This window comes from Melozone crissalis, unplaced genomic scaffold (genome assembly GCF_028551555.1).
Source record: "Melozone crissalis strain CALT ecotype California unplaced genomic scaffold, PUWL_Pcris_2 ptg000019l_1, whole genome shotgun sequence".
NCBI classification, from domain to species: domain Eukaryota; kingdom Metazoa; phylum Chordata; class Aves; order Passeriformes; family Passerellidae; genus Melozone; species Melozone crissalis.
In genome coordinates this window covers 21,140,050-21,166,591 of record NW_026535797.1, presented here as the reverse complement: position 1 = coordinate 21,166,591, position 26,542 = coordinate 21,140,050, and the positions used below count along the sequence as shown (strand labels likewise).

Below are 26,542 nucleotides of genomic sequence, written 5' to 3'. Positions count from 1 at the left end.
CTGGTAGAAATTTTTAGTAAGAAAAAGTGTTTATAAGATGTTCTTACAGTGATGGAGTGAAGGAAATACATCAGTGGTTCCATACTCATCATTCACTTTAGCAAGTAAAACTCTCATTAACAAGATGCTGGTCAGAGTAGCAGTTCTTCCCTTGACAGGACCAGGCCAACCCCATTTTAAGTTTTCACAATACAGCAGATCACTGTCAGGTCTCAGAAAAATCCCCTGCTCTCTCCCACTGAACACAGCTTCCAGTAAATTCTTTAATTACTAGTTTGACAGGCACAAGAGACAAAAACCTTTGTTTAATCTTCTCCTGTTTGAGAAACTGCACTTTCTTTCTGTTCAGAACATGTAGAAACAACTGTTCTTTTGCTTTAGCTTTTTGCTGCTCTTCTTGGTACTGCTGTTATCCACTGCTGTTATCATGAACACTCAGAAGCTGATTTTTGTACAAATGCATTTTTATTGTTTTAACAGAACCAAAGAAAGGTTGAAAACATTAGACTATACAATACATTTTGGCTTATAAACAAAGTTTTATAGTGGTAAAACATTTCTAAGTGACATTCATGGTCTTGTTCAAATTTTTGCTGCACATCAGGTCTGAAGACCAATAGTGTTCAAAAATGCAGAAATTGCATAAGGTGGTCAAGTATCTCGGCTTCTATAAATAGTTCGAGAACTTAGAGCAAACATTCTGGAAGAATATCAAAGGCAACCATGATTCATAATTCTCCTGCAAACATTCCTCAAGAAACAAAAAGTGATCTTTGGCATAAACAATTATGTATTAAAGGCATTAGTAATATTGCATTAATATCATTCAAGCAACTAAACAGTGATGCTAAAATAATAATAATTAAAAAAAAAAATCTCACAGAGAAGCCTGGATGGCAGGAGCAGGATGAGGGGATGTGAGGAGCATTGGAAAGCAATAAAGGAAGACTATTTAGAAAATCCCTTTAAAATAATCCCTACGTATTCAGTGTTATGTACTATTAAATAGAAATTACTACATTAAAATTAGGCTAAAGATCTGATATAAACCAACCAAATGCATCCAGGTTAAGGCTCTGGCACCCCTTCCTTCCTCTTCCTGTTGCAGGTAATTGCAAGAAGAGAGTACTAAGGAAAGATCCTAAGTACCAAATATTTCATGATACCCAGACACAAGGAGCAAATTCAAGAAGAACAAGCCTTCTCTTGCTGAGGTCAGTTTGAGACAGTTGTATTATCAACAGTTTAACTTCCCTTTTTAGATAACAGTGCAATGAAGGGGGTGGAGGGGAGAAGGTCCAAGCACAGAATAACTGTGGCAGGCAGGCAGAGGACAGCTGAGTGCGCTGTGTCTCTCCCTTTGAGCTGTTAAGACTGAAAAGTTTTTCCCCAAGGACACTTCTGTTCAAGGTGGTTTGATCGTGCAACAATTCTCAGCAAATTATGAGGGTATTATGAGGTCAGTGCTGATTTGGGCAAAAGTCTGCAAGTACTTGCAAATATAGAAACTCATTCTCAAATAAGTGTTCCTTTCCATTAAATGAACGGGTATAAATATATGTATATATATATGAAGGCATATTCATTATGGAAGGATAAAACATCATAAGTCTATTTTAGTAAGGGATGGGGGTTTGGGGGGGTGGGGTTTGTTGTTGTCATTTCGTTTGGGATTTTTTTTTAAGTATAGTAACACTTTGTTCAATTCCCTTGAAACAAGATTTTGAGACTCCAAACTCCACAAGCAGTAAAAACAATGAGGTATGTGCAGCATTAGGAACCACCATTTGCTGGTAGGCACCAGCTTACCTAAAGAGGGTTTCATGCCCCTGCAGAGCTCAGGTTTCAAGAAGCTTATGCATTGTTAGAAAGAAGAGCAATGAACTTAAAGGTGCTTTTAAACTGAATATCTTTATCTTTTAATTTTCACCTTGAGCAGCTGGAATAACATTAGATAGAGGGATGAGGGAAATAAGAATAAATGCATGTGCTCATTTGGTTTTCAAAAGAAAGAGCCAGCATGTGGCATTTTCTGGTCCTGGACATGCAGCTAAGTTAACAGAACCAGGATTTTTCAGCTCAAGATATTGCTGAATTGAGCAAGGAAAGAGTTCCATGATTTAAGGTCTCCAGCCTTAAGGCTCAAGCTGTCAACAGTGTGCCACTAACATAATCTGCAAAACCTTTCAGTACAGTACAAGAGTTCTGGAATGCCTACCTACAGGGTGACAGGAGGGGAACAGAGAGAGCTCCAGTTTCTGGTAAAGTACTGTTGCCAGGCAAGAATCAAAAGCAAAAAGCATTTCAGACACGGAGCTTTAATCCTCAGCTTACAACTGTTCTGCTGCCCCACCTTCCCTCTTTTAGTCAAAAACCCCACACCTTCCATCATTTCTGCATGGTTTTAGAATAGCCAGATAAAGTCCCGTTGAGAAGTTGAATGTGTGTCAATGATTGTCCCTAAAAAACTGCCAAGGAACCAAGTGTCCTAAACTCTCAAGACAAGCTTATAGTGAGGTCCACGTTTTATATCATCACATGGAAATTACTGGAACATACAGTGCATAAATGAAATGTGCTTCTGGGAGTACAGAATTCACTAAGAATCTTGAAAAGGAAAAAAACAAAAAGGAAAAATATTAAATATAAGAACTGTCTACTGTTGGCAGCAAATTAGAGGTGTTGGATATCAAACGTGTTTCAAAGACACTTGAAATGCATTATCTTATAATTCATACCCTTAGAATGGGGCATTAGCATAAGCTAATCTTAAGTTCATGTATACAGCACCTTCTGCTGTTAATATATCTCTTCTGTTTCCAAAAAAAGGCATTTTATGTTACAGAAAACAATACTAATGTGGCAGGTATTTACTGATACCATGGGGTCTTTCTGACCCAGCGAAGAGTGAATCCAGCATCTGTTCTTATCTTAATGGATGCTGCTTCAGCTTCTCTCACGGTTTCCTTCACAGACTGCATGAGATTCTGGGCATTATGAACCAACATCTCAGTTGCCTGTCAAGAAAAAGAATTTCCAATATATCAGTAAATACCATGATTAGGACAGTAGCATGTAATCTCTTTGTGCACAATCTCTTTGAACTCTCAGTACAAATATATTAAGTCTGCTGCCTGAAACTATGAAAATACAAGTGAAGTAACTGTCTCTGGGAACAAGCATTATCCTGACTCCAAACAAAACTTTCCCTTTCCTCACTGTGTATTTGCGCAAAATCTGAATACAACCTTTATGTTGCTAAGTAGAATAACCTCCCTTGAAACCCAAAGCTGCGAGATCTCTCCTGAAAAGATTCATTTGGAAGGTAACTGAGTTGCAGGGGACTCGAGATGATGTTGGAAAATAAACGTTTCCCCTGGAATCCACCCGAGGGCGCCCCTGCCCCTCCCAGGTCCAGTCTGCGGTGGCGAGTCCTTCCCTCTGCTTTTTACTGGGGAAAGCAGGAGATTAACAAGTTGTTTGTCACAAAATTGGAACCCGAGTAGCTTTCGGGCTTGTTCCTCTATCACACTGTAGCATTTGAGCCAGAAACCAAGGTGCTGTACTAAAGTCATCCTCCCTACACAGCTGAGGTGACCTTCAACATCAAGTTCCCAGAACACATCTGAAAGAACAGGTTGTATATTTGTCCCCATAAACAATCAACAATTCCATGCTACCATCAGTCTTTACACCTCTTACCTGTTCCGACTCTTCATCACTGATATTAGTTCTGCCCAGCATGGTAGCTTTGACAGTGGAGAGAATTTTCAGCTGTGTACTGATGGTTGGGATTCGCTCACAGACCTAAGTAAAAGGGATAAAAACCACTCCATATTGTAAATTGTACCAACACATTATGCATCCATTTTCTTCACATAAAATGTTTTATTTTCTTTTACTATTAGAATATGAATGAGCATAGAGATGATCCTCCACCTTCAAGACTATCTGATAAATATTGGTAGGATATCTGAATCCTATTTTACTTGCTTTGGGAGTATTTGGGATGGAGACAACATACTTCTGTTCCTCCTTTCCTTTCAAATGTCTGCTTGGTTAGGAATACCATTATATATATATATGTATATATATATATATAATTTGCCTGAGACTGAAGAAAAGTTGTTGCATTTCTAGTACTATTCTTTGATACAAAGGAATGAGTAAGTGAAATACAAAACAATGCCAACTTAGGACAGATCAGTATTTGTAGCACAGTATTTTTTCAGAAGTTCTTTTGGCATCAAATTCTAACATTACAGAATATATGTTCACATAAATAGATATAAATAGATAGGTAAATAGATAGATGTTTCTGTGGGATCTAAAAACATAGACTTTGACAAAACTTTACAAGCCAAGGGAAGATAGCCACGATTTCCTGGCATGATTCCTGTGCTCACCCCCAGTGAGAGAGGCAGAGCAGAAGCAGCATTGAGCAGCTCCCAGGTTACCTGCAGGAGGTTGGTTCTGATGCGCTTGTCCGTGCACTGCTTGGCCACCTCCTTGGCGAGCCGGGTGACCTCGTCGGAGGCCTTGGCGATGTCCTTGGCGCACTGGATCAGGGCGCGCTTGTTGCCGCTGCCGCCGCGGACCAGGCGCGACATCTCGGCCATGAGCAGCGCCATGCGCTTCGCCGCCGCGATGATGTCGTTGCCCTGCATGGAATGACACGGTCACTGCTCCTGCCAGCACGTCACTGCTCAGCAGAAACACTCAAAGAAGTTAAGGATGGAAGAACCATGTGTGAACACAGGAGGGGTTTCTTCAAGGAACATGGAAGATCTCTACTAACTACTCATTTCTGACTTTTTTTTTAACGCTCAGAGAAAAAAAGCTCACTTCAAAACTGAAAAAGAAGTTGTAAAGTGTTAGTTTGTCCACAGAATGAGTTACTGCTCTGATGACTAGATTTTAGGATAAAGCATGTTATTAGCATTTGAAATTCAAGATTTTCCCCCAAAAAAGACTTCTTTTAAAGTTAAAAAAAAGTGCTAAACAACCTGTTAAACCAGTTGTTGTCATAGCAGTTGAGCATGGGATTTTCAGTGGCATCTGAAACTGAAGTTGGTAAAGCACCAGCCATGCTGCTAATAATGCCAAAGATAAATGGAAGAGAATCCAACGCATAACTTTTGTCACCAGTAATGTGGAAGTGAGATGCAACTTCTACTTTTTTAAAAATTATTCCTTGAAAATAAATCTTTTTTGATACAATCTCTCTTTAAAATAAAGCCTCCAGGAGAGAAGAACCTGGATTATCAAAAGATAATCCAGTGATATTTCTTATATTAAAATCAAGATTTCTTGTGCATCAAAATTTACAGTCACAGAAATACATCTGAGAAATATTTGATATGTGAATTAATTGTGAACAAGGCAAACCCATTTCTTATACACTGTTCCAAAGAGAAACCTAGTGCAAGAGAAAGCAGACCTAACTGATTGATTGTTAGTAGTCTGTCAGTACATTTAGTTTATTTATCTTATTCCCTTTCATAGAAGGTTGTTAGTCACAAGAGAACTATTTGGTGCTTCGAAGCATTCCTACTGTGTGGATGAAATAGCAGCAGAGTGAGTTCAAGTATTAGTACACCCTTCCCTGGAATAATCCCACAGATAATGACCCATGAAGTTCAGAGCAAGGAGTACACAGCGAGAACCCAGCTAAGCCACGTGCACACACTTCTGTGACTCACTACGAGCAAGTTCAAGATGAGATCCCAGGCATTTTACAGATACAGTGACCCAAACAGCTGAACTATTTGTTACTGTGGCCTATTAGCTAAACAGTTTGCTACTATAACCAGTTAGGATATAAATGACATAACACAAAGTTTTTCCATGTTTTCACGTAGAAGGATCAGTCTAACAAGTTATCCAAGCACCAGAATCTGAAAAGGACAAGAACATTTTTAAAGCCCTTTTTATTAAAATGGTTTAGTATAACTATCTATGTAAGTATACACACACACCATACATATGCACACTCCCCTAACTTTTGTTTGTTATGGGACACCAACCTTATTTTTTGCAGCATGCTAGGAAAAGTGCCCAGTCTTGCAAACATTTGTGCTTAGACAGAAGACAGACTACTTGTGAATGTCTGAACCTCGTTAGATTTCCACTGGTTTCATATAGACAGGATCTCAATTCAACAGCTAACAGCATTCAGTGCAGCTTCTTCAGAAAAGAATTCTCTCAAGACCAGCATTTGCAATACAGCCCAGTGCAAGCCAGCAGTCAGGCAGTCTCTTCCACAAACACTGCCATACAAAGCCATTCCTTGTTGGAAGGGATGTTAATTGGCGGCATCAATTGAGGCCAAGCACAATAGACACCTTAAATGACTTCTTGAATTCTGTAACTCTGCTGTATCCGGAAGTCATTAGGAAACCATTAACCACGGCTTCCCAGGTAGCCCACGTGAATGGAAAAAGGAACCGAAGGGGAGGAAGACAATCCCTATTAAAATTTGAAAACTGCCATAACAAAGAAGACCAGGCAGATGCAAAGGGAGAGGAAGTCTTTGAATATTAATAAGTGACCCCAATCAAGCTTCAATCCGGCACTGACAAACAGATCTAGCACACTTGTGAAGCCACTCTCAGTCCTTAAAATGAAGTGCAGACACACTTATTCATTCAGGATGGCGGGGCCCAGCAGGGATCAGGAGTGATGCAAATGTGTCACGTTCCAAGTGGCCGGATGCACGCGGATCAGTCCCGGGACTCAGGAGTACCTTACTAGACCACTTGGTTGCTTCCCGGTGTAGAGACTGAGCAGCAGCCAGAATGGGCTGGTTAACGGGCTGATTGGTTGGCATTAACAGCAGCTCAGGCTCGTAATCATCTTCAATGTCATAGGGGAGAGTGAATTCAACATCTGCATCATCCTCCTCATCTACATCTACACCAGCCTCAGCCGCTTCATTAATCACAGTCACATCAGGCTTTGCAGGTGGCAGCAAGGGTGGAGAAACAGGGGACAGTTAGTACAAGAAGCAGAATTTGGTAGAAGAGCACAAACTGAGCAGTTTTAGTGACCAAAACATCCTCTTGGCCTCTCAGGATCTGACAAGGCAGCTCTAGGATCAGGTCAAGGGGAGGAGGGGAAGGGAAGGAATATGAAATTAGCAGAAGGAAACAAACAGTTCACCTGTGAACCAAAGTTACCAAAATATTAAAAGTTACAATTCAGATATGCAGCAACATTTTCCATCTGAGCATTCAGCTTCTGTAGACAGAGGCTGACCCACAGAACATTTTACTGGCAGGTCAACAATGAAATGAATGGCTTTTCGGTCTCAATGGAAGCTGTTCTGACTGCACAGGAGCAGGCACAGCAGCAGATGACTGTGGTATTTGTGCAGATACAAAGCTTTGTATGGAAGCCCATTCATATGTGTGATAAGAGCAGATGGCAGCAGAAAAGCCACTGACACTGCTTGCTGTAGAGTAAAAGAAAAAGATGGGATGGAAGACACTGTAGAAGCAAGTACTGAGGTACCACAGAGAACATGTAAAAGAGCAACACAGGGTTCGAAATAGAGGAGGTGATGTTGAATGCCATGAATACTGTGAATATGACAGTTCTTACAGAAGACTGAAATGGAATTAATTAAAAAAGAGGATTATGAGGCATATGATACTATTTTGCCACGGTATGTTGTATCCATTACCTTCAAAAAGAAAAAAAGGGGGTTCAAGCAAATTACATTAGAGATGTTCTCAAGGAAGAGATGAGAGTTATAACAATATAGGCATTAATAAGACTCCAATATCAATACAAAAATAGTCTACAAGTTTACTAACAGTATTTCTTCAACTAAAGCCAAGTGTGATAAAAGTAAAGGTATCCTTACCAAAAACTGTGCATTTGCAACTGTATTTTGCTTAAGATACAATCTGTTATAGGAAAAAAAAATCTTTGGCAACAACAACATACAGGAATTTTGGATTGTGATTTGTTGATTTGTAAGGCCAAATCAACTTGTCTTCAAAGGCAGCTTTTGTATACGTCTTAATCTAATGAAAAGTATCCAAATATCCCTCATTTTCTGATTTATCCAAATGAGGGGGGAGCCAAGGAAATTAAAGCAGTAGACATTGTTCAGCTGTTCCATGAGAAAAATGGAGTACATGAAAACTCAGAATCCACTCAATGAAGAGCAGCTTTTGTAAAGAAAGAAAAAAACCCAGATTTTGATTCTTAGAATAATGAACAATGTTATCAACACTTTTTTTAAAGACTAAGTGCTTGTGCACCCACCCCCTCCCACTTTACTACAGGTAAAGTCCAGTAGACTGTGATCAGCAAAAAGGCAAAAGACAGTTGACACAGTCTGTTGGGACTTCATATAAGCAAGACCTTACAGTTCTGTTTTCCCAGGGCAAGCCCATATTCCTCAGTAGCACTGTCCATCAATCCCTCTTCCAACCAATCAGGTGAGTTCAGAGACTACAAACGTGTTTTTAAAACTTCTTCCCCCAAAACAGACTGTGAGAATAACTGAGATCCTATTGCTAAAATGATACTGCTTAAAAAGAATTAGAAGGACAACTGGCAGGCTGACTCACTGGTTTGTTAGTCTCAAATGAAAGAAACAGCAATGAATACAGTGTTTTATAATCTAAATTCACTGAGCTTGGAAATCTTGCATAATCAGCAAGGAGTTTTAAGGTCTGCTGCTTGGCTCTGCAATACTTAATGTAGAATGCATATTGTATATATATGGTAAAAACATTCTGTTACCTACTCTATATTGTTAAGTTCAGAGATTGCAAAAGGGATCATTTCTGAGATTCCAACATCAAAACACTTTTAGGAAACTGAAATTAAAGCTTTTAGCCTCAAAATTACCTTCTGAGATCACTAATACATTCCAATACTGTCTCTTTAGTAATATAAAAAAGTGCTTGGTATATCCAGAAGTATGGGGAAAACAGCGCTTTGGATTTTGGATAAGAGACACCCAAAGAAATTTGCAGAAACTTCTTTTGTATTTTATCTGTGCTTCCAAAACAGGTGTCCAAAGCACTGAAGTTGATTCTGTAAGCTACTCAAATTTATCTCCTTACTCACCATCTAATTTAGTGCAGAAAAAGGGAGATATTAAAAAAGCCAAATTCTGTCCCTTAAATTTACACTTGCAGAAGCCTAAACCTCTGAAGTTCTTCCTCAGCACTCAGCTTCTGCCAGAGAAAAAATGTAGCTCTTGGGGGAAGGAGGGAGAAAAGAAAAGCAAAAGAAAGTGATATTAGCATTTATGAGACCAGCAAATTCACACTTCTTCATAGGACTGAAATGGAAATTCAGGATTTCAGCCTTAACAGGAAATGTGACTCACTCCAAAAAAAGAATGAGACCAGGCTACCAATATGTGGTCATTTTCCCCATCATAAATGCACTCTGATTAACAGCAGAGTACCTTGCAGCTTCCTCCAGAATTAAGACAAACCAGTTCACAATTTCCGCAGCTGGCATCTGCAACATCCATATGGACTTTTCCACACAGACTTTTCAAAGTCAATTAAATGTAGCAATCAGCTTGTCAGCCTGCACAAGCATGAGTATTAGTGACTCTCTAGGCAATACCAGCACCAAGGATCACAAACAGCTTGGCACACAAGAGCATATTCGTGTTCCCAGGGCTATGTTAATAAAGCAGACTAGCAATCCTAAGTATTGTTGACCCTAGTTCACTCTGATCTTGAAAGGGTTTCTAATTCCTCCTACACCAGTGCTTTTACTATTTAGTCTGTGAAAGACACTGTCTTAAGACAAGACACACTGATCCTGAAAACAAAAAGCGAATCCTTTAAGCACAACACACTTACAACAATTTCCTACCTTGCTAGACCATTTCCGGGCTTCATCATGCAACTGCCTTGCAGCCATCATCATGGGCTGATTGATTGCTTCTCCTGCCTTTTGCTCTGGGAACTCTTCATCCTTTTCTTCAGGAGGTGGTGGTCTGGGTGGGGGAACCTCCCCCTCTGGCAGTGGTGGTTTCGGAGGAGCGAGCTCGTCAGTCAGCTGAGGGAGGCAAAAATCTTATTGAGAGCAGTGCAACAGAGCAGAGACTGAGCAAACAATGGTGTCATGGCAGGACACGGCTACATGACCTCAGGTCTTTTTCCAGTTTTCCAAGTGCTTCCTGTTAAAGAAAATACCATGTTTTAAACTTTCCTTTTGAAAGGTGGATGGATATTTTTTAGACTTGAGGGTACTTGTATGCATGGCTGGCCAGACAATACCTTTTATTTCTAAGGAAAAATAATATACTGAAGTCATTTCAATGTAATCCACACATCAATGACAACTGTGTCTTTTATTACCAACTACCTACACTTACATGAAGGTGCTCAAGGTCAGGAGGAGGAGGAGGAAAATCTGGTTCCTGAGGCTGGAAGGCTTCTCTGACTTTGGCCACAGCTCCCAGAATTTTGTATCCAGAATCCAAGAAACTCTTCTGCAAACCTGAACAAAAATTCCAAAAGAGTTTAATACCAATTTAATAGAACTTGGTAATACTTAGAACACTACCCCCAAAAATTACTTCTCCAATGTACTGTGCCAAGTACACTTACATCTGTATTTAGAAACTACCAAATTGTTTACAGTAGACTTGCATGCTTGAAATGTTAGTGTCACATGCAACATGCATACAATAAAGTCTTGGCTGAATAATAATCACTATCAATAGCCAAAGTAATTCCCTGAACAACTTTTAGAATCAAAAAAACTACATAGTATTTTCTGCTATAAAGTAGTATTACTTAAAACTACTAAAAAATGCTTCTAATTAAGAACATGAAATCGCATAACATATTAGAATGCTGAATCCTTTTCCCTTGAATATGCCAAAGGCCTTTGATTGCATTTTAGAACAGCAGGATGCAGCAGTTAATGGTGTGAGCTTGATTTCATCATTCTGAGATGTAAGTGTACACCATATTTACATAAAAGGAGATACACAGCTGTATTAAAAAAAAAATGAGCACTACTTCACATCATCTCCAGTCAATAAAAAGCACATTTTAAATTAGCTGACTGAATCCTTACCAGGATCAGAAATGTTGCCTGCCACAGCTTTAGCATCCATTACCATGGGTGATATAGTTTTGCTCAGCTCATCAGAGGCTGCTTTAACAGCCTCCCGAAATTTGGGGTCTTCGGAGTTCTCCACCTCCCGCTTTGCCACCAGCAGGATGCGGTTTGCTCGCCTGGCAATGCTGGTGGCACCAGCTACCAGCATCTGAGGCTGCATGTTGGCCATTGCAACTTTACATTTGTCCAGGTCCTTCTTAATGGCCTCTTCTGATGCATCCAACAGAGATTTAGTATCAATGGCTTCATCCACCAACCCTAGAATAAAAGTTCAATACATTAATATTCTAGTTTTATCTGTGGAAAGGGATATTTGGTACTCCAGAGACAGTTCAAAACCAGGAAAGTATTTTAAAACTGGGGTCAGGGGAAGAGTAGAAGAGGGCATGGAAATCAGACCAAAGTACTACTGCAGTTTAACTTGTGATTCTGTTGTACCTCTGTGACAGTTACCATGGTAAGCTTGTTAATGACATCCCAAGCTCTTATTCCTCTACCATGGAATGTTGTTTTAGTCAAGAACTGGCTTACACAGAATATGCAGCATAGATTCTTTCTTCACACCAAATTTTTTTAAGCATATTCAGTACTTTTTGTACTCTCCCATTTATTCCAAAGGAAACATCCCTCTGTCTGTGCTTTTTACATAGAGGTGATTTAAAATACCCGGAATTTAATTACTGAGATGAGGGAGGAGATAGTACAGTCAGCTGTTCAGCAGGTCAGTGCAAAGGATCTGCACTTGGGAAGGACTGAAACATTTCAGTGCCTCAGCAGGAGCAGTAGCTTTGTCTTATTCTCTGTATTCATTGAGCTGTTTCAGTATTTTGAACATATTTTCTTTCCTTCTGTTAATTATCTGTCCTATTTCAACATGCCAAGATGATACAGAAGAAAACCTCAAGTTGTCACAGTGACATACTGCTAGAATAGCAACTGCAATAAAAAAATGATGGTATTCCAATTTTCCCAAAAAAGAACTAAAGCAGGATTTGCTCCTCTACAGCTCAGTATTAATAGATAAGAAGCCAGCTATTTTGTATATTCTGTAACATATACATATTCCTGGGGAGAGAGCACATTCCCACTTCTCTTAATTTATTTTTCATAAATCATTATTCTTTGCATGTTTCATCAATCCAAACAGCATGGAGAAAAATCTATACAAGCTAGTTAGCCACAGGTAGGATCTTCAACAAAAATTCTTACTTTACCTGTCATTTTCTCTACATTATCAATCCACTGGTTTTTCATGGTCTCAAAATGTTCATAAGCAGCTTGATTTCCAGGATTTCTCAAGAGGATACGAGCTGCTGATACTACCTGCCAACAGAAGACATTTTTAATTATCAGTACACATCAACATTACGCACATTCTTGAAAATGCTTTTGTTTTTTCAGTACTTGATGTGTAGCTCCACATTTGAAAGCCTAGTTCATTCATTCTAGTGCAGTATCTAGCTCCATGAAGATCTACCATACTTCTGAAATTAGCTGGCATAAATACTTTTTTCTGGAACTTCAATTATGCTCTAATTTTGTATAAACAACTCTTGAAAACATCAAAGTACAATACTTATTAGGCTACCAACATTTAGACAGAAGTTTAGTTTGGAATAAAAAAGGAGCATTTTTTCCCCTTACATATTTTACTAAGCCTCAAAATCATTTTGTTTCACATCTAAGTCACAGACATTTCTGTCCAAGTGTTGAAAAATAAAATGTGTCATTTGATCTTTTGTTCTACTTTTAGGATCATGTATAGAAATATTTGCCATTCCCCTTTTAAGAGTGTAAGCACTATGTTCTTTGTTGGTATTAACAAGCATCAATCAACAACAATCTCTTTCTTTGAGAACAGAAGCATCAGGAAAATTCCCCAGAAGTCATCCCCAGTGCTTTTAACAACCCTTCAGACCCACCTGTGGGGTGAGTTCCCTTGCTGATTTCACTGTTGCCTGAATGCCCTCCACAGTACTTTTATTGGCAGTTCCAACTGCAGCTGCTTTTTCTGCTGTAGCTCCCAGTCTAGCAGCATGGTTTTCAAAGTTTGCTGCTCTTTCATCAAACACCTAGTTGTCAGAAGACAAAAAAGCATTTAAAAAAGCCCTAACCTCCTTAACAGAACACACAATTTCTTCAAAGTGTCAGAAACGCCTTCGTAACATCCCCACTTAACTCATCCTGAGAGGATGCAAAAGGACACAAAAGCTTTGAAGGCATTTGGTTTTTTTAATCTTTACATTACCAGACTTTCTTCTTTACTAACTCAATGGGACAACTAAGGAGATGGCTATGCACTTTATAGATTCAAGGTATGAAGTTCAGTAATTCCTGGTGACTACTGCTGCAATAAATACTCTATTAAAACTATTTTAGCTCAGAGATTCATCTTCATACCCTAATACAAAAGTAACTATATTTGAAAGATAAATAAGGGGCTTTACACTAAAAATTCACACTGGAAAAAGTGTGAATTGCCTTCTTTTACAGTGCTTAGATCTTCCAGAAACAGAGTACTTGGACAAAAAACTATCCTGCCATAAAGCTGAATTCTCCAAAGCCTTGGGAATTATTTTGATCATGTAGGCAGATGCCAGAACAGCCAAACAGAACTGCCAGACACTGCATTTTAGGTACTTCATGTGCAGCCAGTGGCTTTCAAGTACAGGAAACAATATCCATCAAGAGAACAAGTTTAGTCTGTTGATTAATTCTGGCATGAATTTGACTATTGTAATCGGCTTATGTAATGCTGGGATATAAAAATCCACCAACTAGTGTGTTAGGGATTTTTGCACAAAAATTTTGCAATGTGATACCAGCAACATGGGGAGACATTTTTGCCATTTATGAAGTCAGGGACAACACTGTTTACTGGGTTATACAATTCAAAGTCTCCAGGAGTCTGGAGAGGTTTGCACAGTAATCAATGTTGTCAGAATTAATAAGCATGTACCACAAACTTGAGAAAAAATACCAATTCATTTTTGAGGACACTGATTTATTTTTCAAATTACCAATTCAGGTAAAATTAAACAGTAACTGAAGCTTTATATGGAAAGAAAAGACCACCTGGGTATACTTGCCTCATCTCTGTTGGGAGCATCAGAGGGAGCAGTGGCTGCTACAGCTAACAATTTAATAGGAGTTGTGGTGTCACTAAAAACATCAGAAACTTCCTGGGTCATTGCTTCTTGCATTCGTGCTTTAAGATCCTTAAAAAAACGGAAAATTATTAGCATATGATAGAGGGATATTAAGTTGTAAGGGTTCAAATCCCATAAAGCCTTCTCTTGCAAAAAAATGCCTGTTCCAATGACAGACATTAAGATAAAATTTCCTTAAAAGTATGACCAATTCATCACCTTTTACATAATTTGAAATATACACAGCTTACATACCACTCCTTGAAGCAGCTTATATTAAGCTCTACACCTACATTTCACACCCTACATTAAACTCTTCTTGATCAGGCCTAGTGGCAAGCCTAACCCTCCTCCCAGCCTTCAGAGTCAAAGCCCCCATAGGGCCTACACCTATGACTGCCTAAAGCCCACGTGGCAGCCCCCATTGCCAGCTCCATGCTGCTGGCAGCCCTGCTCCTAAAACTTGGAGGCTATGGTATTATACCAATCACAGTCCTATGAATGAACAGCATGATTTGAGACTTTGCCCCTCAAATCTGCAATGCTAGTATACTATTTTTTTAAGACAGACTTAAATTTTCCTTCTAAGCTGTTCATCTGAAATTAACCCCCACGGCACGATAACAAGGCCTTTCTAGAAAGTTTGCTTTAAGCACCTCAGCTCAAGCAGCAGCTCTGTAGCCGCACTGTTGTTTCTATGGGGGCCTCACACACGCAGGGCTGGCTCAGAGCAGCGAGGGGTCTCAGTGCCTGCCTGCCCAGAGCAGGCCCTTACCTTGAGCGAGTCCTGGAGCTGAGCCGCAATGGCCCGGGCCTGCGGGGACTCGCCCTCGCCGCGGGCGGCCAGCTCGGCCAGCTGGGCAGAGAGCTGCTCCACGCGGTCACACTTGGCCAGCAGCTCCTGCCGGTACGGGCCCATCATGACGTTGGCCAAGCGCCGGCCCTCGGCAACCAGCCCGCGGATGGCAGCCTGGCCTGCAGGGGACAGGGCAGTGACACGCGGGGACACAAACACCAGAGCCACAGCAAGCACTGCACGCCTGTGAGCGCACATCACAACCCCTGGGTTTTTAACAACGCTCCCCTAGGTGGTAGAGAAGATCTTGTGCCGTTTATCACTGAATAATTACAGTTCAAAACCACTGAGGAATTCAACTGTCTTCAGTTTCTTTTTGCTTAATTCGGCAACTCTGGCTAGAGATACATCCTTTTTAATTAGAGTAGTCTGACAAAAATTAACCATGGCAGCTGTCAGGTATTTCTACATAACTAATCTGTTGAATCCAGTGGAGCACTTACAAATTTCCAATACTGCAATTCATCCCCTCAATAGAAGATAAGCAGCAAGAGGGAAAGAAAAGACAAGTAGAAACATAACTTAAAAAGCCAAATGCCCTCTCTCCCAGAATTCAGAAGCCAGAAGTAAGAAGTGTCAAGTAGTCTGGATTGCAAGGGACAGTGGGGGTAGGGAACACCTTACAAAGCCTCCACAGTGTGTGAAAAGCTTTTCCATAAAAAAAAATTATTTTTAGCATGGGTAATTTCCTTCATCCACTTACAGATGCTTCCTGCTCATTCACAAGAATATAGTTCTCTGTTCTTTCAATAATAGCAGTATTCTTTTAAAAGAACTCATCATGTATTAACTCCAAAGACCTACTGAAGAATAATTTTAAACTAATGCTAACCCATAAGTAATCCAAGTTTGTGATCAAGCTTTAAATTACTTAGGAAGTTGTCACAGCACCAGACTATCCAAGAACCCAGCACTGCTGGCATCTTTTATATTCTTAATTTACTTTTCTTATGAGTACCCTGCCAAGTGCCAGCAACTCCTGAACCAGAGTTATATGCTCATCGAGAGTAAAATGAGATTATCAGATCCCCCTTCTCTTTAATTGTTAGCATTCTCCTCAGATAACCCAAAAACCATACAAGAAGTGATACTTCTAGGTCAGGTTTATGAGCGTTTTTCTCTTCTCAGAAGGACTTAATTACTCAATTTGCTGGAGTAGGTATAAATTCAAATTTGAGATACAGTATTTGCATAATAAGGAAAGCAAGGAGCAATCTTAAGTTTGTTTTCTCTGCAGAACATGTTCTTCCATTCTTCAGGAAAGAACACAAAGAGAATCATGGGCCAGCTTAATTTGGTAATTGCAGTCAGGACTTAGCTATAACTCTACGTTCTCCACGCCAGTGAAGATTCAATGCATCCTCACATTTCAGGAGCAGTAGTTTCCACCACAAAAACTGGTGATGGGTTGATTCTAAATCTGGGGGGGGGGGGGGGGGGGGGGGGGGGGGGGAAATCACAGAGAAACACTTACCTACTCCCCTATCAGCAACTGTGGGATTGTCTATCCACCTCTGAGCTTGTTCAATCTTGCCCTCCAAATGGACAGCCGCTTTAACTGGCCTTGTATTTGCTACAGCCCTGTTTGTTTTGGACTGTAAATTCTGAAGTGATGTCGCTATTTGCTTAGCCAAAGCACGGGCCTCAGGAGAGTCACCTTTCCCACTAAGGATTTAAAAATAAAAAAAAAACCAAAACAGTGTAGTCATAGAAAGATCATTTACAGATTATCTCAATTTCAGCAGGAAGACACACAATAAAAGGACCTCAGTATTTTTAAATAAGGTTGAATTCGACCCTTGGCTTAAGACTCTGAGGAGCAATTCTCTGCTGTGGAACCTGGACATTACATTTGTTCAGCACAGCACTGAGGTGGGGGAAGGCATAGACTGGCATTGCCAATACTGGTGTAAGAACTGATTTCCCATTTCCATGGCTGTCTTATGAGCAACTGCAATCATGCCACACAGATCACAAGCAGAAGAGTAAGCAGCCACAGAGCAAAAGCTATATACAAATCTGACAAAAGGTAGCACATTAAGACCTACAGCAGCTAAAGTTGAATGAAAACTTGATTAAAGCATCTCACTAATGAAGCAAGAAAAACATCTATTGCTGTATTGCAACCAGCCTTAGGTGAAGATGACAATTTGTACAATAACAGTTTCTTTCCCCTCTTCCATTCTCAAGCAGCCTCTTCGCAAAACTGATACACAAATAGAATTTCTGAAAGGCTTATCTTTTGTATAGTTTGCAGTTACAACTTAGAACACTGACAGTGATCAAAGTGGTAGATATTCCACCTTGTTATTTAGTAAAGTGCTTAGCAAAAACCAGTCATGACACCCATCTGCATAAACTTGTATTTCCCTTTACCTTGTTGTTTCAACAGTACAAACAAGCTCACTTTTGGCTTCAGTTTCCTCCTCAAATATTCCATAGGCAGTAAAAAGAAAATACTTCCATATCTGGTTAACTTTTTCTTAAGGAAGCTAGTGCAAGCTAGGCTTTGAGATAGAAATCACTAGGCTGAATAACTTAAAAGGGTTTATTTTAATGATCAATATTCTGATCTTGCTCAGCATTGCAAACTGCACAGGAAAGTAATTGAAATAAATCAATCAGTGGTGATGAAACAAACACTTACTGTCGGCGCAGATCTGACAGCTTGGCTGTCAAAGCAGAGATCTCCCCCAGGGAACGAAGGATGTCATCTCTCTCTTTAGGCTCCTCACACATTTCTGCAACTTTCCTTGCCTCAGCCATAATGCCCCGAATGTGCTCCTCCCCTTCACTGCCCCCATTAGGATCTGCAAGCCAATTCTTAACAGAAAGAAGTTGTGTTCAAGTGAAGACAAAAAGTACTGTTTATTCTATACGCTATTTTATAGGGAAAGAAAATACCAATAGAGCTTTCAAAACTTTATTCTACTGCTTCATAGTTTTTCTGTTTTGAAAAAAATGTCAAACTAGATAAAATCTACCCAAAGATTTTACATTCTGTCTCTCCCCTCAACATCTGCCAACAGTATTTTAGAAGTAAAATTGAATCACTGCCTTTAGAAACTGATTATGTGACTTTCAGAAAAAAATGAAAACAGATGCTCTTGAGCCCAGGGTGGTACACAGAGCTTTTTCTAAAAAGTCCCATTACCATTTCATTTGATGCATATATAATATTAATGTATCTTTATATATTGATAATAGACACATATACACATTTAGATAAGGTATATTATTTGATGATAATCATAATCATCACTGGGTAAGAGACTGACCATTGAGGGACATTAAGACTAACAAAAATAAAGAATCGATTGAAAGAAAATGCAGCTTCATTAACATACAGTTCTAAATCCTGAACTCCACTCCCAAAACAGAGGCCAAAGAAAGGGCTCTGGTTTTATCCACAAATAGGTCTGTTCCATCTAAAACCCTTCTATTCTTTTCTTTAATAAGATTAGTTTATATGCAAATTTAGGGTGTTCCATCATTTTAATTTAATAACCTTGAAATTTTTAGCAATACCAAGTAAGTTACCAAAAAAGATCATCAAATGAAGCAAAATTCACCATATGCTGTAAATCACTAAATTAAGATTTTTCTTTGTTAAAGCAAGTGTCCCCTCTATGTTCTTCCTATCAAGTAACTGTGTTTTGTTTGGAAACAACTACAGGAGTTCAGTAAAACAGCTCTAAAAGATTTATTAATCCCTAGTGGTACCTGAGCAGCATCAATCTTCTTAGCAATTGCCTGCTTGGAGTTGGTCATGGCCTCCAGCTTGCGGGCTGCGTTCTCCACCTTGGCAGTGAGCAGGTCCAGCCCCTGGGACACCTGCTGGGCTTTCTGCATGGCCATGGGGGTGGCACCCTGTCCTCTGCCCGAGACAAAGAGAGCACCACAGATTCAGCTCAGGACTGACTGAAGCTGTTTTCTAGTCGAGAAGCAACAAAACCTGTTTATGCTTATTCCCAGCATTTATTGCAAGAGATATGGTACTTAATCAGATTTTGTTTCCTCCTTAAGGAAACAAAAAATAAGTGAGGAACAGAAGTAGAGATAAAACTAAGAACAACTTTTCTGTATTCCAGAATGTGACACTTAGCAATCTCAGAGGAATAAACATTTTTAAGAGTCAAAAAGTAAAGTTATTTAAGGATACAGTTCCATTAATGTACCCAGGACAAGGCCTCTTTTCTCCTCATTTACAGACTGTTGCAGACAGTCAGAATCTGCAGGAGTTAAAGTCTTCCTACATCTAAGTGATGACAGCAAGTCAATTAAGAAAATAAGTATGACAATAAAATGTCTTAGCTGCCTCAATCACGTGACACAAAGTTCAATAGAATTTGCCAGTGAAGGATAAACAATAACCACCACATGTGATCTAACATCCCAAAAAACACCTAAAAAGTAGAATATCCATGTATCTTACAGTAATTGGAGTATATCCTCTTTGGAGAACAGACTTAAGAGGAGACTTTAAATATTCCTTTCTGCCTAATTTGGAGGAAAGTTATGTGTTAGACAGCAAGCAAAGTCAGAATTATCTACTTGAGCAATTCTAATCATCATATTATGTAATTAACATTTCTCCTATTAAAACATATTCTCATCAGAAAAGAAGAAATTGAAGTAAAAAAGGCAAAATACACTTCTGGCCTGCTTTCTACAGGTTAGGAAGGGAAACAGAAAACAGAAAACATTTCAGTAGCAGCTGGGAAGCGCCCAGCCCGAGCAGAGCTGTACCTGGCCCGGAGCTCAGCCAGCTGATCCGTCATCTGCCCCAGGGTTTTGCAGGTGCCCAGGATCTCTCTGCGCTCCTTGCCTGCACACAGCTCTCCTGCTTTGCCAGCTTCATCAAGGATCTGCCTTATGGCCTGCTCACCAGCATCCCCTGAGGCACAGGCTCAGTCAGTACAGCAAACAAGACATTCTGTCACATGTATGAGAAAACTGATATCATCATGTCACGTGAACTGCATCAGGTTCAGTCGGGAAAGCACATTTACCAAAAATGGAGATATACACCAAAAAAACAACAATTCACATCCAACTTTTACAACTCTATTAGTTTGGTTTTGATTTCAGAGGAAGCCCATTTAAAAAGGTCTTTAAACATCCAAATGGAACAGGCCTCTATTGAGTTTTGTTTACTTTAAAGATACATAAAAAGGTAAATAAACCCCGTATATAAGTAAAGGTGATCGCAATTAAGCATATTTATGGCAGATACTCATACTAAAAATTTTATGTCAAGACTGAAAGAAAAACACTTAAAGAGATTCTGTTAGGGAAATCTCAAGTTATAAAAATTTGAAAATACAAAAGAAGGGATTTTAAATATCAGCCATGGCTACAATTAAGTACTGTTCAAATCCTAAGTTTTTGGGTTTACTGCTGGACTGCAAATGAAGAACACGTATGTTCCACAGAACACATATATTTCAGACCATTTAGAAGAAGTAAAGCCTTCTAGGTCATTATATACATCTTGTTCAATTCCCAGTATCTAAAGGAAGGAATAAATACAGGTACCTTCAGAATGATCCACTATGTAAGGGCTATTAATGCTTAAAGACGATTTTGTCTTAAACAACAGAAAAAATGAGACCTTCAAAAATCAAAATACTTTATGCTGTTGTTTGTGTTTAAATATTACCTGGAGGTGCATTTGGATCTCTCAGCCAACCTTTTGCCTGATTCATCTTTGAATCTATTAAGGCTAAAGCTCTCTTCATGGCTTCAGTGTCCTTTACAAAAGAGAAACCAGCAAAATTATACTCAAAACAAAAATATCAAAGAACAAGTAATCAATGCAACCAAAGCTGACAAAGATTCTATAAAGCAGAGTCTACTAATAAAAACCTATTCGTATAAGCAGCTCAAAACCCATTTTCAAACTAGCAGGTCAAAATTGCTTCTTTCCAGTTAGAACAGACATTTTCATTTCACTCAAAATGCAAAAATTATGCATGCAATTTTAGTGGTTTTTCTATTTCTTTATTTACTAGTGCTTTAATTTCCAAAGTTGGAGCTCTAATCAGCACACATCTTGGAGTTAGTTCCATTTTACATCAGGGCACATAGAAGAGTTGTGATGTAATTGGAGTATCAATATCTGGTAATTGGCCAGTGAATTTTACTGCTTACTTCAGCACAAGAGGCGGCACATCTGCATTTCTCACGTGCTCTGCTGCTTAAAGTCAAACAGTTACTGTTTACAGAAAAGGAAGACGACCAGCTAATTTCTGAAAGTCTCAGATATGGAGCTGAATGTCTTTGGAGATAAACACATGTATTTACATGTGATTGTTTAAAACTCTGAACTCCTCTGCCAGGATCATCAAAGGAGCTGTTTCTTTCACTATTATGCCACTACTATCCAACACCTCTGGCTGCAGGGGAAACAACCTCCCAGTTCTGATTTCTCTGCACAGTCTGCACATTGTTCATGTGCCATCCCTCCACTAGAGGCCACAAGTTTTCCATCTTACACAAATGGAAGGACGATGAAAACAGTACCATGTACCTAAGTAAGAAGTTGTGGAAAAGCCAAAATAGCTTTTTACCACACATGTCATGGAAGTGATTTGAAATGCATCTAAGATCCCATGAATGGTATAGAGGTGACAAAAAGAAGCTTGGCTCTCATGTAGCCTCTGAATCAGAGTGCCCATGTCCAATGCTTTTGAAGAGAAGCCTACTACCATCAGTGATCAGTACCTTGCTATAGCATGTGCTATCCTGACAACACTGAAGAAATGCCACATTTTGTGGAGCTGTTCATTCTGCATGCTTAGTCTCAAACATACAACAGTAATACTCTGGCATTTTTATTCAGGCATATTAGTCTGTCAGCTATTCATAAGGTGCTATAATATAATTCAGCAAGCAATTTTCTAAAATGTCATGCAATGCAGCTGAATATTTTCAAAGGCTCTTAAATCACAGCCTGAGAGAGAGCACCAAAAGCAGAATTATTTTCACCTAGATGACTGGGTCTCAAATCTACAAACTGGCTCTCCAAACTCAGTTGGGACCTGTTTGAAAAACCTTCCAAAAGGTCGGATATGCAGCTAGGGGTGGGAGATGGGAACATTATTTTAAAAGTTATCTTCTCTATAGCTCACTAATTGTGCATTCAATGTATGCTAAGAGACAGGCAAATATTCATTGAATATTCAAATGTATCTATAAATCTTACTGCCTATGAAGGTAGGTGTTCCTGTTTTCTGTTGTTTATGTCAGGCTGAAGCTACTTTAGCTTGAAATGAACGGTCTATTTCAGACCTGTCTACCCAGAATAATTTGAAACAATTAACTGAAGTTTTAAAAAGGCAACAGATGTTTCTTATTGTGTCAATGAGATGGTAGGAGTGGGTGGAGAAAAGCAGTGTTGGGAAAACTGTCTTTGCCCCTCCCTTTTCACTCTCACAGGCTTTTGTGTGGTCTCAGCTGCCCACAGAGTTGCAGTTTCAGCAGAATTATATAGAAAGCTCTGAATCTGAGGTCTAATATCTGAGGATAAAATCATAGGTGTTGCAGATTTTGCACTCATGATTTTGTAATTGCCAGCACTGTCCCAGCAGCAACAGGATCCATCTGCCCTGTCATATGGAGTTACACAAGTGGATTGCTCTGCAGGGTGAGTCTGGCTATCCTGTGCTCCTCTGCGTATGTCCCCTTTTCCTATTTAAAAAATCTGGTAAAATCCTAGGGTAGCAGTTGAAGTGTTTTAAGACAACTGCTCTTAAAGCACCAATTCCCCGTCTACACAGCCCAAGGAATCCCTCTCAGCTATAGCCTGATCTGGAGTTTTCATTTTAGGGAGCTGAATAATGCAACAGACAACTAGAATGCATCCTTAACTAGGGTTGTTGGCACCGCCCTTTGTGTCTGCCAGAGCTGTGTCTGGTGTCAGATACCTGGCAAGCAACAAAGGCACAGCCATACTCAAAGGTCTGGACTCACCAACCTATTTAGGCTATTAAGAAAGGAGGAAGACAAAAGCACAAACACTCCATCTAAAAAAACACAGCAACTTGCTCAAGGTCTCACTGCTTGAAAGTGTCTTGATAGTCTCAATTTCCATAGCTGTTTAAATATTTTATTCCTCCCCTAAACAGCTAAATATGTTTAAAATTTAACTCTTTGGGATTTGCCAATGGAATATCGTTTCCAAGCACAAATTTTTCTTTTAATCCTACTGCTCTTTTGCAAAAAAAATTTATACAGTTTTATCAGCAAAAATTGATTCTTTTCCTCCTCTCTCTGCCAATAGTTCCCCTGTTACCAAAAGAAAGTTTATTAACAAAATCAGACTATTGCATTTTCAGAAGAGGTAAACTATTTCAGTTACTCAAATTAAACAACTAGGACAACACTGTCTGAAGGGAAAAGAGCAAGCTGGATTTGTTCCAAACCAATTCCTAAAGCAAATATTATTGAAGACACTTCTGTGCATCATTTCTGCCACTACCAAGAATTTTGAGCTCATTCAGGGAGCAGGTAGTATTGGCTCTGCTATGCAAAAGAGCAAAATAAATCCTACACAATTCCTTGCTGGATGTAAAACACAACCTCTGACTCAATAAAGTGGTCTAGTCTAAGGATATCTGCATTTCATGACCAAAGAAGGCAATGCTGGAGGAAATAGGCAAAGCCAGTGTTCTGGCAAGATAGATAGCTTAGTCACCATTCAGGGTTCAATCCTGCAAGCCATTAGATATCTCTCAGCTTCTTATGACTGTTAACTTCCTCCAATTCCATGGAAATGAAAGATGTTTGAATTGAGTATTACTGGAAATTCATTTTAAAATAAACACTAACAATATGCAAGAGAAAATTAAATTCCTCTGAAAAACAAAAACTTCAAGGAAAAAAGTTCAAAGCTATGAATGAAAAAATAGATACAATTCTTTTCCCCAGGATTTTGTCCAAGAATAGTGTTTCAGTTCTAAAGCACCATACTATTTTTAAAATCCAGTGTAAACAGAGATTATTGCAATCCAGTAATAGTAATGTGCAGAGTCCAGAAAGACCAACAAAATAGTTTACCTACAGCTACAACCTCTACAAAACCCACAACTTTGGCTCCACACCTTGTTCATTCTCCACTGTCTCTAGACAGATTGTGATAACTCAAGGTATAAATAACTTAAGATAGAATAATAAACATTAAGTCCAACATCAGCAATAGCATGTACTACACAGATAAAAATTCAAGGCTGGGCATCCCCAAACACCTTACTTTATTTCCTAAAAGCATGGGGAAAATCTTTTCTTTCACCACCAGGCACAAAATGCATGCAACAGTGACCTCAACTACAACTAAACAGCTCCATCTTCCCCCTAGCAAAATAACAACTGTTAGTCAATTGTTACATATGTGTGCAAATACAGGATCATGTCCGTGATAGGTGGCTATCAGCAAACTACTTTCTTCTTCATCCCACTGCATTTTTCAATTCAAATGCTTTGTCATCACTGTTTAATGCCCAGTGTTACAGTTCCAAATTATCAGGATATCTTAATTCAAAACCAAAATACAATTTAAAAATTCTCAGTTCAGAACAGAATGATACTTTGATTATACTAATCCACACACATATTCATGCATTAAGCATAATGACCAATAGTTTCCATTAGGAAATACTGCTAATATACCAACTGTTTTCTTAATTAAATCCTTTATTAATCTGCCTCACCAGCAGTATGAATAAGAGTTTCCTAAGCCTAAATTGCCAACTCCTTGCAATAGACATTTTTCTTCACCACAAAAATTTCCACATTTGTTGTGTAAAATAAAACAGTATTCATATTTCATAAAATACAGGAAAGCTGAAATCAAAAAATAAAATTGAATTGAAAAAGTACCCATGCAAGACTGCAGTTTTAAGCCTAGACCTAAAGAACATGAACCATCTGAAATGAAGGAAGGCTATGGGTAAAACACTATAGAATAGACAAAATTCCTGACTTAATAAAGCTTTCTGGCCATGCAGAAAGCTGGTTCCTGCATGACTGGACCCTTTATTTGTCACTACAGAGACTCATAAACTAACAAAAGCATTCAGCAAGAATGCGTTGTAAAATCTTGCCCTAACTCTAATCAGATTCAGAAAGAGTCTTGATGCAGATCAGCTTGCAATTACCATTTTCAGTGACAGCCAATGCTACACACAGCCAGACAGAGCTATTATGATTTTTGTTAAACTGTGTGTATATCCCTAAGTATAAATGCCAGTGCCACAGCTGGCAGTCAGAGAAGTTGCACAGCACACAGTCTGCACACAGCACAAAATCCCACAGACATGCTTTTTTTGGGTTTAGTGCAAGGGAGAGGTGGAGGGTGTGGAAGAAAGCTTACCTTCTAAAGGTGAGAAAAGGGTAAGAAACAGGACAACAAAAACAGAGATGCATACAGTAGTCATAATAAGGAAGTGATAGTGACAAAATAAATCAAGAGGCAAACTAAGGGTCAAGTGCCAAAAAACATAGGCCAAAGTGATTTTACATCTTGGTTACATCACTGTTAGATTTCCTGCTAGACTTTGTTTACTAACTAGTCTGGCTTCAGGTCTCAGTAAGTTTTCCATGACATTTATGCTTATTTGTTGCTCATATTATTAACCATTAAGAAATATCCTCAGCAATTTACCCCCAAGTACTCAAAAATAACTTGGCAGGAATTTCAGTTATGCAGCTGCATTTATTTGTGAGCCCAGAACACTTATGATTCTGTCAGACCTGCTTTACAGTCTTCTAGACACTTCAGCATCACTTCAGAGCAGCAATTAGCTCCAGGTTAAGTGGTTGCAGTCACTCACACAGCTCAACACTGAGGTGTAAGAACCAATCCTGTATATAAGCCACTTTCCCAGGCATCAAACTTACCCAGAAAGCCTCTTCAATCTAACAGATTTTGTTTTGACATAAGACAAAACCCTGAAATTTACTCTCATGTCCAGAATAAAAATGGGTCAGGGAGAAACAGGGCAAATGTTCAAGGAGGAATTCCCCAAAATTGACTAAAATTTCTCAGTTCCAAGCCTTTTGCACAAGGAATACAACAGCAGCCTATCTTTTCTGGCAGGATCTAGAAGGAAAATCTCAATCTCACTTATGAGACCAGCTGAATGAACAGTAACTTTTATACCAAACTTTCCTATGTCAAAAATTATTATGTAGGGTAGTTATAGATAGGGAAAACATACTTCTCTGAGTGGAATATACCATATTCCAGGACTTCCTAATGATGCTGAAACTAAAGCATGAATAAATCTGTCTTCTGTTACACCACTGAGTTGCAGTAAACCATTGAATTACCTTCAAATACCCCACTAGTTTAACTTTGCTTATTGAGAGAAAGCTCAATATTTCAGTGGTCTCAGAAGCACAAGTTTAAAAGGGTAAAACA

At 39.1% G+C, this 26,542-nt stretch overlaps 1 protein-coding gene across 3 annotated transcripts in view; it reads right to left on the bottom strand.

The window, feature by feature from the left end:
- Window positions 1-452: 452 nt before the first annotated feature.
- VCL (vinculin) overlaps window positions 453-26,542 on the bottom strand; it is a 54,551-nt gene continuing 28,461 nt past the window's right edge. The window contains exons 7-22 of one of the 3 annotated variants that reach the window (XM_054277421.1): window positions 20,783-20,873; window positions 19,870-20,017; window positions 18,844-18,997; window positions 17,768-17,943; window positions 16,595-16,785; window positions 15,040-15,239; window positions 14,205-14,333; window positions 13,038-13,187; window positions 12,330-12,438; window positions 11,071-11,373; window positions 10,361-10,485; window positions 9,856-10,041; window positions 6,746-6,955; window positions 4,458-4,661; window positions 3,703-3,807; window positions 453-3,017 (exon numbers count right to left, since the gene is read on the bottom strand). In XM_054277421.1, coding sequence (XP_054133396.1) covers window positions 2,871-3,017; window positions 3,703-3,807; window positions 4,458-4,661; window positions 6,746-6,955; window positions 9,856-10,041; window positions 10,361-10,485; window positions 11,071-11,373; window positions 12,330-12,438; window positions 13,038-13,187; window positions 14,205-14,333; window positions 15,040-15,239; window positions 16,595-16,785; window positions 17,768-17,943; window positions 18,844-18,997; window positions 19,870-20,017; window positions 20,783-20,873 — 2,628 coding nt within the window. In that variant the 3' untranslated portion in view covers window positions 453-2,870. Of the gene's footprint in view, window positions 3,018-3,702; window positions 3,808-4,457; window positions 4,662-6,026; window positions 6,956-9,855; window positions 10,042-10,360; window positions 10,486-11,070; window positions 11,374-12,329; window positions 12,439-13,037; window positions 13,188-14,204; window positions 14,334-15,039; window positions 15,240-16,594; window positions 16,786-17,767; window positions 17,944-18,843; window positions 18,998-19,869; window positions 20,018-20,782; window positions 20,874-26,542 lie in introns of those variants that run through there. The other 2 variants (XM_054277420.1, XR_008483056.1) reach the window with 2 other exon arrangements.